The following is a 14,953-nucleotide window of genomic DNA, read 5'->3' on the forward strand; positions in this document are numbered from 1 at the left end:
CTGGACGTCTGGACGTCTCAATGTGTGGAGGATGCTACTAGCATTCTGTGCCCAGGAGTCAGGAATGCCACACATCCTGTGGTACCCAAGACAGCCCACACAAGAAACCATCCCGCCCAAACTGTCCCTCATGGCTCCCACCTCCTAGCTTGCCCTTCTAGACTGCAGCTCCACAAAACTCATTCCTAACACAGCCAGGCTTTTTCTTGCCATGGTACCTTAATTCTTGCTTCCATGGGATAATTAATTCCTGACGCCTGGAATGATCTCTTCTGACTCATCTTTTAAGCTCAGCTTTCTAATTGCTAGATGCACTACACTCACCCCTTTGCTTTATAGCTAGTTCTCTCCTTTCTTTGACTAAGGTCCTTCCAGGCAGAAATTGTATGCATTTGTATAACATAAAAAGCTGGAGGATGGATAGATGAATGGATGACTGGGTGATATTAAAGACTTTTCAGAGGCTGACGTTTGGTCCCAGTGTCTGTAATGTAGGCTCCAAGTAGAAGCATCATTTTACAGCTGAGACAATAGTTAAGGTCAAAGTTTCAGCTCCAGTCACCTGCCTTTAGTTCCAAAATTCTATACAGGTCACTCTATGGCCTTAATTTCATTCACTAAACACCTCTTTGTGGTTTTTTCTTTCTTTTTTTGAGCATTATTAAACAATTCCAGATTTTTATTTTTATTTATTTGGGGGCGGTAGGTAATTAGGGTTTTATTTATTTATTTATGATGCAGTACTGGGGATTGAACCCAGGACCTCGTGCATGCCAGGCATGCACTCTACCACTGAACTATACCCTCCCTCCCCAACTAAACACCTCTTTAGAAATTGCCAGATGGCACCCGGCATGACACACCACTTACGCAAGGAGCAACTTGACAGGTACTTCTGCTTGGCAGCTCTGTGTCCAGTCTTCTCAAGAACTCAGCATTTTTGCTAGCAGGAACACAAAGAGGTGTTAGTGCCTTCGTAAAAGCAGAAATATCATTCTTTATTGTGCCTCTGGATACTAGCCTGGACTTTTATTGGGTGATGACGGAAAGTGTCCCAGGTAGAGAAGGAGAGGTGAGTGGGAGAACATGGTGGAGCAGACAATCAAAACAAAATGCTATGGCAAGACTGCATTTCATCGCCTGACAAATATACTACCAGGTTTGTGGAATGTGAATGTATGATTTCAGTTTTTTTCTGCTTCGTGTCCTCTGACATGGAGATAAATGCCCCCTCAGATACCCCAGAATGGGGCCCTAACTTTCCCATCTGAACGTTTAAAGCTTGACACCCAGACTTCACTGTAGGGCTGTGGAACACCACTCCCCTACAACACCTCACTCACCCCACGCTGGGGCCACATTCGGCCCCTCACCCTTCAGGGGTCTCTCTTCAGGTCATCTTCCTGCCCTCCTGGCTCTGACTACTCTCAGGATTCACAGAGCTGCTAATCCAGTAACTCTTAATCATTGATGGGGCGTGGACCCCTTTGGAATTCTGAAAGCAGAAATGGACCCTCTTCCTCCACACAGACACACAAACACAAACACACACACACACACACACACACACACACACACACACACACACACACACACACACTCCTTTGCATTTGATTTGCACTTTCTGTGGGAGGTAAGAGGGGCTGCCAGTTCCGGTCTGTATTTCTGGCATATTTTTAGCTCTGAGAGACTGTGAAAGCTGGGCCTAGACATGTCCTCTGTTTTAATAAGTTCTTTGTTTTTCCCTTAAAAATCCAAACCCTCAGCCTGGTTTCTCCTCTCACATACATCCAGCATAGGATGCTGGAATTGCTTCCTAGCCCTTACTTTAATGACAGCTCCATTCTGCCCACCATTGATGAATTTCTACGCCTCTGACCTCTCCCCAGGTAATCTGTGGGATTTTGATCCTCTTACTGCATATCCACAACCAAACACCTCAGCGAGGCCTGACTTCCATTGCACCAGACCCTTGCAGCCTGCTCCCCTCCTGCCTCCTTCCTCCCATCACCCCTCTGCTTCCCCTGAATACTTTAGGCCTAATGCTAAGATCTCATTTATCAAGCTCTTAGGGCCTGGGCATCAACAGAAACACAAATGGTGTAGTAAAAGCACATGGTATCCAGTGGGGGTGGAAACCAAAACAAGGAACTGGAAATTAAACAGAGATGCCAACATCACTTCAAATAATTACTTAGGGAGAACATGGCACTTGAACAAGGTCGGAAGCCTGAGCTGGGAAAGGTAGAGCTAAGTTAAGCGACAGACAGAACCCTGAGAAATGGGAGGCTCCCACCGCCGAGCCGAGCAGCCTTCCCATGTGTCTAGGATTGCTTATCTGGCCCGGGACAGACAAGGAGACTAATGAAGCTGCAGAGTCTGGAAGCTGCCCCAATGTCTGGGGCTTTATGAAGTCATCAGTCAAGTGTGAAAAGAAGAGGGTTGCCAGAAGTTTGGATGAGATTTCTGAAAACCCTCAGCTAAGAGCAGACCATGGGAGAAAAAGCAGTGAGAAAGAAACACCGTGATCAGCACATAAGGGGCTTCAGACCAAGTAGACGGGCGGCTCCGCATTGTGTTCCAATGCCAAGCACTTAGCTGGGTGCGTAGCCAGCCCCCAACCACAGCCCTTGTGCCAATGACCACTGCCCCACTCACGCCACAGATCAAATCATGATGACAGGGCCACAGGACTGTCTGGGGGTATACAAGTGGGGTCCTGTGCAGAATGTGGATTACTCCCAGGTGATTAGCTATGAGAACAAGAAGCTCCAAGTTACCAGGCTAACTGGTATTTTTCTACTATCAGTACAATAATTTCCATATATTGGCTGAGCTGGATTGGGACCCTGGTATTTAATTATGGTCATATTTAATAAAAAGAAAATAGAAACTCCTTGAAGGGCAGAGAGGAGGAACATCTCCTGGAGGGGAACTCCAACAAGACTAAGAATGCTGGACTCTGGCACTGAGTCACCTTTTCCTGGGGGTTCCTCCCTCTTTGTCACCACTGTGACTCTGCCACCAACTGAGGGGGGTGATCCTCTCCCACTTTATCACGCTGACCCCAATATAAATACAGGACCCCTTCTTTTATTCTCTATAGAGCAACTGAGGATGAGCTACCAATAACAGACTGGTTTTGAAGAGTTAGTTGACTCTATGAGCCTTAAGCATCCTTCCTGCTTGTTCTTAGGGCGATGCCTATGGATTATCCTAAAAAGTCTCTTCAGGATGACATCACCTGGACATAACTCCGTTGTAGCAGAGACAGCTAAATATCCATCACAATGGAAGTTCTCTTCTGGTCACACAACCTGACTACTTTCCCTGGTCTCCCTTGCAGCTCAGGTTGGCCATGTGGTTGAATTTTGACCAATGGGATGAGGAAGGAAGTGATGTGCACCACTTCCAGGACGAACTAATAATAAACTTCCCACACAGGCACTCCTTACATTTTCCTCCTTCTGGCTGTCAGGTTAGAGGCAGGCCCTAGTACAAACTTGGAAGGAGAGGCTAAGAAGAGGAGAAAAAATAGAATTCTCAAGGTGTAAGCTAGGCATCTGAGCTATTTCAGAACCATGGTCAGGTGAGGAGAGGGTGGGAAAGGGGAGGAACCTGCTCACCCTTAAGCTGTTTTCATGTCAGGTCTAGGAGCTGCTTAGGCCCAGAGTTTAAAAACCAATAGTCATTTATCCAGAATCACCAAGATCATGTCTAGTTTGAGGATGGGGGTTTGGAAGGAAAAACTTCAGTGTAAGAAAGTCAGGGAAGGAAAGGGATGGGCTAGTCATACTGCAATGTGATGGAATATTAATCTATCCATGGAGATTCATCAATCAAAAATATTTTTTGACCTTTTGGAAAGGATAAAATGTATAGGAGAGGCCGCAAAGAGTGAAATGTGTGTCTGTTGGCTCATTGAAATAGGCCAGAAACGCAAAGACAATTATTCCAATAAGGCTTTAAAAATCATATTTAGAAAGACAACTAGGGTTTTTAATGTTCAAGGAAGAATCAGTTTACATAGAAAACAAACTTATGGTTACCAAAGGGCAAGGCAGAGTGGAATAAATTGGGAGTAAGGGATTAACAGATATACACTACCATATATAAAATAGATAAACAACAAGAGTTTTTTAAAAAAAAATTTTCAAAAAAGAATCCATTTAGAAACATTCACTTAGACCTGTAGGAGCTCCTGTCACTCATCACACCCCAGGGCTACGAGGTGCTCTGCACTGTCCTCTACTCGGTTACCCACATCTGCCAATTTTGCAATGGGATAGGACACACCAGGGCATGCCAACAAAAAGGTTCAACTACCAATTTGAAAGCAAATAATCATCATTCGGCAGGTACCCTCCCTGAAAAAATACCAGTTACAAACTCTCCCTGGGACTCTCTGTCTCGCTGGGAGTGGGTGAGGCAGCTGTTCCTTCTCTCACCTCCAGTCAGCTGACACATGAAGGCCAATGACCCAGGGTGCGGACAGTGACCTAAACGAGTGAAGCGGGCCACGAGGGAGGGCAACGGGAGCGGGACTCAATGGCAAATGACAACTGCCACGCAGGCCAGCATCCAGGAGACCAGGGAGGGCAGAGAGGACTGTGACAAACTAGAGAGTCATCCTCCCTGGAAAGGGGTCAGCAGCCACTCAGTTCCACACCTTCGCTGTCCCATAGGGACACAGGCCAGCATAGCCAGATGTCCTTGTTTTTCTAGGTATAACCAAAATGCAAGACACTTTTCATATGAAATAGCTTGAATACTACTTAAAAATTTTTGAAACACTGTGGGCCAACACTATGCTGACCGAAAAACAAAAACTAAACAAGCCTCCACAGGTCAAATGGGGCCCCAAAGGCCACCTGATGGTGCCCAGGTGATTTTGTTTCTGCTGTTCAGACTAGTGTATCTCTTAATTACATGCCCTTTATATTCATTTTAAAAAAGAGACAGCAAAAACAAGCAAGATTGGATTCTAGTGTTGAAGAGGGATTTAGAAACAGCTGCTCTGCTGGTTTATGTACATCAGCTACTACCAGGAGAGAGAAGGTCTATCATATTTCATATTTATATCCAACACTACAGTATATTATTTCATTTACAGTTTATAACTATATCTATTTGTTTTAATACATTAAGAGCAATGGTGAGACACTATAAGATAAAAAGACAACCCACAAAAAATATTTACAACCAAAGAAAAAATAATGGAAGGATTAGTGTGAAAAATACATGAAGAGTCTAGTAAATCAATTTTTTAAAAGACAAGCCAATAAAACAATGGGCAAAAAGGTAGAAAAATGTATTTCACAGGGAAAGAAACCCAATTAATAGTAATGATAAAAAGAACAAAAATATAGCAACTTAGGACTCATATATTGCTTATTATGTATGGTAATCGCATTATATAAATAAATAAAAAACAATAATCACACTTATATATATATATGTACATATATGTATATAAATTTCATGACAACCTTGTGAGGGTGCTATTATAATCTAGAATTTATAGAAGTAATTTGCTCAAGATCATACAGCCAATAAATGTCAAAGCCAAGATCAGACTCAGGCAGCCTGGCTCCAGATTCCATGCTTTTAGTCACTAACCTTGATTGCTTCTCATGAGCAATATCCATGTGGAAAGATGTTCAGTCTCACTAATGGCTGAGGACGTGCAGACTAAAATAAGATACCGCTTCACACCTGTCAGACTGGCAAAAAAAATCCCCCTCTCAGGGCAGCAAGCCATGAGCAGCAGGGTTCCTGTTGGTCCCAGCCAAACACTCCTGGCCTTCTAGACAGGAGGCTAGGAGCTGCAGGGATAAGAATCTCCTGGCTGGCATCACCAAAAATTGGTTATTGAACTCAGGTTCAGCTGCTCATCAGTCAAGAATCCAATTCTGAGAGACAAGTGTTGGGCAAAAGGAAAGATAGCTTTATTGAAGAAGCTGGCAATCCCGGGGACAAGGTGGACTCATGTTCCTAAGAACCAACTCCCAACTTCCCAGTTTTTGCTCAGAGGTGATATAGGGAAAAGAAGAAAGGGCTATGTGTGGGGGAGGTGTCAGTCTTCTATTTTCAGAGACGACTGTCTCCATCACTTGGTTCCAAGTAGCCATCAGGTCTCACTTGTGGTTGGAATGTCATCCGAGCCGTAAATCTCTGATCAGCTAAGGCATCAGCCTTCTCCATCAGCAGCAAGCTAAGCTAAGCTAATGGTGAGCTAGCGTAGAAGTCAGGCACAGTGAGCATAAAATCACAGACATATCATAATGAAGAAATGAAGGTGGAATAATGCTAAGGAGCCCAGAGTTCCTAGTTACAGTCTCACTGCCTCAATTACAAAGCCACCTGCTAAAGATGGCAAAACCACACTTTGTTTGAGTTACTTAATGCCTGGGGAGGAGAGCTATCAGGCTGACTCAAACACTATTTTTGGATCATTCCACAAGAAAGGTAGACTTCCTGTTCTTTAAAAAAAAAAAAGACTTCCTGTTCTTTATATTATGTACTTAAATTTTGGTGTTTTTTTTTTTAACCATAACCTTTCCTACCCTAACCAATAGAGATTTTTTTTTCATAAGTAGGATACCATAGTATTTTGTTCTGCAAATTGCTTTTTTCACTTAACAACATCCTTGAGATTTTTTTCCATATTACTATATAGCTATCTTATTCCTTGTGTCAGCTGGAGAGCATTCTACAACATGGATAAAAAATAATACATTCAACCACCCCTACTGATGAATATTTAATTATTTGCTTGAATATCCTGGTATATACATCTTTTGTGCACATGTATGAGTATTCTTCCAGGATATAGATCTACTGTAGAATTATTTTCTAGCACACGTACTTATAAATATATGCATATATTTAAACCATGCTTAATAGTGCCCAAGCCGTGCAATACACACCAAAAGTTAGTTATATGAAAGTGGCAATTCAGAATGATAGCCTACCTCCTCTAAGCATTAATCCCCTCCTGCCCAATTGAAAAAACTCTCCCTTGATCCCACAGCCTCATCCAGTTATTGCCTCATGTCACTGTTCCCAAATTCCTCAAAAGAGTTGTTGCTAAATGCCATCTCTCTTTCCACATCTCCACTTAGACCTGAGTCTATTCCAATCAGGCTCCCTACCCACCCCCCATCACACCCAGATCATTCCTGTCCGCATCACAAATGTCTCCCTTCTAACATGTCCACTGGTCCTCTCTGCTGACCTTTCAGCAGCCATGGAGAATGGATGAGTCTCTCCTTTTGGAAACACATCTGCCTTGATTTCCATGACACCACACTCATCATCTACCTTACCTCTCAGATGCTTTCAAAACTCTACATTTTCTAAACAAGTTTGTAGTCACATTCCATAGATTTTAATGTCAGATACTTCAAAATTTATATTCTTTTATCCCAGAGTAATTTCAATTTTGGTTTTGACTTTTTTACCCTAAAAGTCTCCTTCCACCCTGCCAGGGAACCTGACTCTTTTATTTATTTTTTAATTGAATAATAATTAGTATACAATATTATATTAGTTAAAGATATACAACATAGTGATTTGATATTTTTATACATTATGAAATAAATGATCACCACAGTAAGTCTAGTCTGGTGACAGATTATAACCTAATAGTCACTTTAAAAGGTAATTAGAAAAAAATTTTAAGTGGATAACTTTAAAATTTCTTCATTTCTGGTTGTATTAAGTTTTTCTTAGAAATGGTGGTTTTCTAGAATTTGGGGGTATTTTTTGGAATTTACTGAGAGTCTTTGAGGCCTTAGTCATGGCCAATGACAGTTAAGTCAGTATTTGTAAATTTTTTCATATACAAGGTACAACACTTCATTACTATGTCTATATAATCATGCCAAGTCATTGTTATTCATATCTTCTATTTCTTATGTATTTTTTTTGCTTCACATGTCCTAGTTAAATAAAAAGGAAATTAAATAAATCTATATTGCAGACTTTGGCAGTTTTGTTTTATATATTATTTCAAATCTATATTGATATTTATAATTTACATTATCTTTTGGATTACACATTTTATCGGCATAAAATATCATTTATCCTGCTGAATGCTTTCCACCTTGAATTCAATTTTGTCTCACATTAATATTGCCATATCTGCCTTTTTTAATTAGCACTTATGGATATATGTTCCACACCTTTATTTTCCAACTCTTCTGTTTTATAGGTATGTCTTGTTGTAGCATATAGCTAAATTTTTACTTTTTTACTCAATCCAACAGCTTTTCTTTTGATAAGGAAAGTTAGCCTACCTACCTTTTCTGTGATTGCTAATTTGTTGCTTATAAAACTCCTACCTTCTTTCCTGCCTTTTGTGGTGATGATCAAATTTTCATCTCTATTTTTTTTCTTCTAATGTTTTGGTTATATATCTTATTTGTATATGTAATACAATTAAACATATAATAAACACACAATTAGTTATTTTTTCTATCAATATCTGGACTTCACAAGCATTCACTCATGCAAAGAAAAAAAATACTTGTTTTACTTCCTAACCTCCTCTCTTCCTTGAGCCTCTTCTAGCACTAAAATCCTCCATAATTTTAAATTGACCGCGTTGATTCTTAAAAAGGAAATTATAAAATAATCACATTTGACTATAAATGTAACTGTCTTCTTGTTCACAATTGTTCTGATGTGTTCTCTCTTCCTCTTCCTTGGATTCCTTATTTGTTTGACCAGGGTTCATTTTGTGGGATTTTTTTCAGTACAGATCTTAGAACTCCCACAGAAGTGATGAAGTTGGCTGGTGGTGCAAGGAGCTTGTCTCCAGGATAAGAGGAGGGGGTACATATTCCCCTAGGTATAGCATGTTTACCAGGGGCACTTTCGGGGCCCCAGATCCTTCTTAGTGAATCTCATGTCCAAACATCGTTAGGCTCTACCCTTTGGGGCAAAGGCCAGAGTCAGCTGGTCCCTCTCTCTTACTTCCTCCTCTCCTGTCCTCATTTGGAGTTCCTTTGTACTCCACCTTCTCCCTCCAAGCACTATACTAGATTTCTTACAAGGGTTCTATTGATTTATCTTCTTTTGAGTTAGCAACTATTAGCTCCACTCCATGCTATATATGAGGAAACGGGGGCTCAGAGAGGTTAAACAGCTAATGAGGAGAGAGGTTAAAGCTTGAGACCAGGCCAGCAGTCTGATCCCAGATCTGCCCACCCAAGAGGGGACCATTGATGGTACCAGGTCCAACAAATGAGATACTTACGTGAAACTATTTTGGAAATAAGGTACCAGTCAACTTTCATCTTTTAACAATTATTAATTATATCCTGAGAAAGACAGAAACTGTCCCTGACACCCAGGGGCTGGCCTGTTACTCACAGCTAAGCCTTGATGTTCTCCTGTTGAAAGTAATTTCACACAATATCAGTATCAGAGGAGGTCACTCTGTGATGGTGACAGTGATGACAAAAATAAGACCACTCCATAACACGTCTAAACAAAGAAAAATGCACAAACCTTGTCTAAACAACAAAAATGACCAAACACCCCCTCAATTCTGGCTCATCGGAGTAACTGCTGCTTTCTTATCAATTACAGTATTAAGTCTCACTCTGGTCTTTCCTCCTTTTAGACAAGCTCGATTAAGATACCTAATCACAACTACCCCTTCTTCCTGGTAACAGCCAACCCAGGAGAAAGCCCTTCTTCTTCAAACCCTCCCCTCAAGACACCTGACACAGATCCAAACCCTATCAATCCTTTATGACATCTTCTCACTAACGTGGTGCACAGTTCCCCATCGTGTGGCCAGGGAGTTTGGAATTCATCTTACAAAGCAATGGAGAATAATCAAGGCATTTGGAGTAGGGTCGTGGCATGACCAGAGCTGTGATTTAGAAAACGAAATCAGACAAACATGGAAGACAGACAAGAAAAGAGACCGCTGGCAAAGAGATTAAGAAAGCCATTCCAGTGGCTCAGGGGATGACAAGGAGACAGGAGCCAAGCGCAAGCGGCACGTGATAAATACCCCTAGGAAGGCGGAGGGAGGAGGAATGAAAATAAGCCAACGTTCCCTAGGACATCTGTAGGCAGAATTGATAGTGGGTAGAAATCTGGGTTCAGTCTTAACCATCAACGTGATTTAACATTCAGTAGGGATTCTCTCAGATTTCTCATAAACCATTCAGGCTGGTTCTGAACAAAACAGGGGATTTTTGTATCTATAAATTCACTTCATTAGCATAAGATAGAAAGCCATGAATAGGATGACTTTCGGTTCACCTTACTTGGATTATAAAATGTGAGGTTGGATTCAAGCCTACCATATGGATAAGGGATCAATTTAGCCCTTAAGTGTCTTTTGGAAGCTCCCACGAAGGGCATTAGAAGTTTCGTGAGCATATTAGAAGACAAACTTGGAACCTAAGTGTGCATATTCAGCAGACCTGCCTGGATCCTCAGCTCCAGGAAACTAAAATAGATGAAGATAGGCCTCCTAGGAACTAATCACACTATCATTCAAATGGAAATTAAAAAGATGCATGGTTCCAATGGCGGAAATGAAGGAAACTTCCCAACATTACCATGGACAGGCTGAGCTTGCAATTGAGGAATAAGAAGGTTCTGTTTTGGAATGAGCTTGGTTCCAAGAGCTTTCTCCAACTAGCTTTTCCCTGCTCTCCAAGAAATTTTGGAAACTGTACCTAGGAGTAAGGTACAGCCAAGAGGGTTCACAAAAGCCCATGTACCCTACAGTAAGCTGAATTGTGGTGTAAATCCAGTTTTGGACCTGGAAGAGGATGTCATTCATGAATGAGGAAAGTCAGACAGACATACTTCCTCAGTTCTTCTTTTGCCTCCTCCAGGCAAAATTTAGATCTTCTTGGAAGAAACAGAAGTCAACTTTGCCCAAATCTTTCTCTCTGAACTGATCTATTCTAGAGTCTTCTCCACAGGTCTCCATGTGGCTACAATGCTTATCACCCCCACCCTGACCATATAATCCTGACCTTCAAAGTACACCGCACCTCTAGATCACCTATTTTCCCTAGCCCCCTAAATCCCAAGACCAAGATTTGGCTGCATCGCTCACTGTGTCTGTGACTTAAGTCAATTTAAATGAAGATGATATAAATTGGGAATTCGAAAATTGCACCTCTTGGGGAGTGATGGAAATGTTAGCTAACTTGACTGTGACAGTGGTTTCATTGGTGTGTACATCTATCAAAAGTCATCAAATTGTACATTTGAAATATGCGTAGTTTACTGTACAGGAACCACACCACAATAAAGGTATTTTTTTTAAAAGATGATATATCCCTAATAGGGTTAATCTAAATGAAAAAATGTGTATCATATGCCTAATACTGCTGACCCTCCACAGGTCCTCAATAAAACAGCAGTTTATTGCTTTGCTTATTTCACTTAAAAGAGCCAAGTCCTTTGTATTTTTTAAACTGTACAAATGTATAATCTGTAACATTAAATGGTTATTAGATGTGAATTAAAATTACAAATACTTAAAGTATATCCAATTCTTATCTCTCCAGCAAATCCTTAAAAGAACATTGTTTTTCCTAACAAAGGGGCAGGGAAGGATAAATTAGGAGTTTGAGATTAGCAGATACTAACCACATATATAAAACAGATAAACAACAAGGTCCTACTGTATAGCATAGGGAACTATATTCAATAGCACTAACCACATATATAAAACAGATAAACAACAAGGTCCTACTGTATAGCATAGGGAACTATATTCAATAGCTTGTAATAACCTATAATGAAAAAGAATATGAAACGGGGAGGGTATAGCTCAGTGGTAAGTACGTGCCTAGCATGCACAAGGTCCTGGGTTCAATCCCCAGTACCTCCATTAAATAAATAAACAAACAAACAAACAAACAAACAAACTTAATTACCTCCCCCACAACAACAACAACAAAATCTCTTTTAAGAATATGAAAATGAAATATATATGTATGTATAAATAAATCATTATGATGTACACCAAAAACTAACACAGCATTGTAAATTAACTACACTTCAATAAAAAATTAAATCAAAAATTCAAATTTTTTTCAAAAATGCATCTGATTGCCCCACTCACATCCTACCCTAGCCCCCATAACTAGTTAAAAAGGCTCAGAATTCAAACGTGTCTCTTCACCCATCCAAAAGCCACATGACTAGAAAGATGACTATAACTCAAAGTAAATTACCATTTAAATATAAAGTGCTGAAGTTTAAATAATGTAAATCACAACATTCTTTCTTTGATTTTAACAAAACACACACACTGGTTTATTAACTGTTACTTCAAATCTTCAAATCTACCAGTAATGTTGACTAATAAAAAAGGCCATGACATTTTACAGGCAGTAAAGAGTGACAGAGTAAAATAATAGTGAGAACTATGCCAAAGTTAGAAGCCTATTTCTACCCTTCACTTTCATGCCCAAGAATCCTAGAACTCACTTCTAAATTGTGAAATCTGAGTCTGTCCCCAGCCAGAGTAGCAGACTTAATGCACCATTAATCTGGTCTGTTCTCAGTTGCCAACTGAAATAGTCAGTCATTCGATTTTGAAGGAAAAGACAGTACCGCAGAAGTACATTCCAGAGGTCTTTCCATAAAAACCATCCCGTGTGCTCCATCTGCACGTGCAATCTGCTTGTGTATTTTCAGCCAGCTTGCATGGGCAGATTAATGCGTACAATTAGGAAGCAACCTCACAGGCATTCGATAAACTGCCTTCATTATTACACTCAGGAGAGTCCCTCTGGGTGTCAATAAAAGCCTAGTTTTCTGCCTGTTAGCTAAATAATTGACAACACTAAAAATAATCAGAAGCAAATGAACGAAGTCAAGAACAAGGTGGTAAGAAAGAGCACATTAAGATTCTCGTGGTGGTGCCCCAGGATGCTACCATGAGCTTTTTCTCCAGCAACTGGGATTTACAGTCTGCTCAAGTCCGTGCTTGCCCTTCTCTACACAAAACAAAACAAAACAAAAGCAAAACAAAGAACACCATTCCTGGTCTGCTATTTGACCCGCATATCACAGCATGCGGAAACCAGCAAGGTCACGAGGCATCGACTAGTTTGAAAGAATTTCATATTTACGTTTCTACTTTGTGATCCTTAGTTTGACAGCATCAGGAGAATCTAATTTTCTAGGGGAGGGGATAGAATGGGAAGAGTCTGGTTGGTCTAGAGAAAACTTGGAGCTGTTAAAATCCTAACAGTTCTCCTCCACAATTTTTCCGCCATAAATTAATCTGAGAAGGGACAATAAAAGCTTTTTATGCAGAGAAGCCATCTTTTCCAAGAAGTTTCTTGCATATTTCTAGCTATATAATGGCCATTCATTTCATGAGCTATTGATCTTTTAATTTCAAAAATAGTTCAAAACAAAAAACACTTAAAACACACACACATACACTTCTCCTTGTGTTTCTCAATAGGCTTTAAAAATCAATTTGAGATACTTCTCATTTTCAGCCAACTTCTCTTTTTCCTGGTTAACTGGGACTTTCACGATAAGCAGAAGAAAGAGCAAGAGTGAAATGTGCGTGTAATTGAATTCAGCTCCACTGACAGTGTGTGAGGTGGCTGGGGGAAAAACTCGTTTTTCTTTACAGAAAAAGGGTGCTCTCTGGTCTTTAGTAAAACACAAACTCAAGAAGCTGGAGGACTAGGAGGAAAAAGTTTTGACAACACAATCTCCCATTTCCTTTAAAACCCCAAGAATCTCTCATCATGTTTTAAACTCTCCAGAGAATTGGAGATTGTTCAACTTCCCAGTCCTGTACCCAAGACCCCTCACTAGTAAGCAGGTCTTCCCCTTCCAGTTGAAAAGGAGGATGCTGCAGAATTAACACATCTGCTCTTTTTGTGCCTCCAGGATACAACTGCCCCATGGCACCCCCTTATCTACTTCAACTTCTCTGATTGGCCTAGAAATCAACGCTCATCCATTCTCTGCCAATGAACAGGGAAGGCAATAATACATTAACATCCTTAATCTATCGCCTCCCTCCTTCCATCTCTATCTAAGGCAGCCAACCTCTCCTGGTGTTTAGCTTTCTACCAGCTTCATCACCCTATGCTTGCCTTAGAACAACAATGGGGAAAAACAGGCTATGAATTCTATGATTCAAACTGAAGAAGGTAACGTCACTCGTTACCACTTCCACCCAACCCCATTCCATCTCCCACTCTTTTCCTGGCTACTAAAGAATACTTTGGTGAGTATAGATGTCTCCAACTTTAGAATCTCACTTCCATAATGACAAGTTCAACTGCATAATGAATATAATAGCCAAGAATCCAATATCAGATGTTTTGAACAGATACCACCACCTAGAATTTAAAAGCACAATGAACAATGTGTCTATAAAAGGTACAAAGTTCTGAAAACATAAACTTACTACTGTTGATGTTCTCTAAAAGCTTCTCTTCTAAGGAATTCTTGAAGTCTTTTTTTCTCCTCTAGTTTATTGCTCTGAAATTGAAAGTGTCAAAGTACAATCTATTAGGGAAGCTTTAAGCAGAATCATGATATTAAGGTTACCCAAGGTCCAAAATCTTTAGGCTCACGTGGCCTCAGTAGTCCAATATGGTACCTACCGGGGCTTCCAAGATGTTACCTGTCTCACGACCCATAAGCCCCACACTGAAAGCCAGGAGCCCCACGTTCTTTCCATGGGTCCCCTCTCCCATCTTTATTGGCATAATCACAGAATAAGTATTTCACATTTTTATTCTTAGTTCAAATGACAGCAACATGTATATTTTAAGCAATGTTTTCAAAATGTTCTAAGGAAAACATGAAATTTTCACACCAAGTATGTTAAATTAAAATGATAATAAATGCTTAAACAGTTGATATGAAATATATATATATATACCCACATTCCAATAAAGCATTCAGGCAGAGATTTTCAATA

General features: G+C 40.4%; 1 protein-coding gene across 6 annotated transcripts in view; it reads right to left on the reverse strand.

Annotated features, from left to right (window-relative positions):
- EPSTI1 (epithelial stromal interaction 1) overlaps nt 1-14,953 on the reverse strand; it is a 78,073-nt gene that overhangs the window by 32,271 nt on the left and 30,849 nt on the right. For all 6 annotated transcript variants that reach the window (XM_064493126.1, XM_010980866.3, XM_031466051.2 and 3 more), the window contains exons 6-7: nt 14,435-14,508; nt 871-943 (exon numbers count right to left, since the gene is read on the reverse strand). In XM_064493126.1, the coding sequence (XP_064349196.1) occupies nt 871-943; nt 14,435-14,508 (147 nt within the window). The remainder of the gene's footprint in view (nt 1-870; nt 944-14,434; nt 14,509-14,953) is intronic.

Source organism: Camelus dromedarius, chromosome 13 (assembly GCF_036321535.1).
Source record: "Camelus dromedarius isolate mCamDro1 chromosome 13, mCamDro1.pat, whole genome shotgun sequence".
Lineage (NCBI taxonomy): Eukaryota > Metazoa > Chordata > Mammalia > Artiodactyla > Camelidae > Camelus > Camelus dromedarius.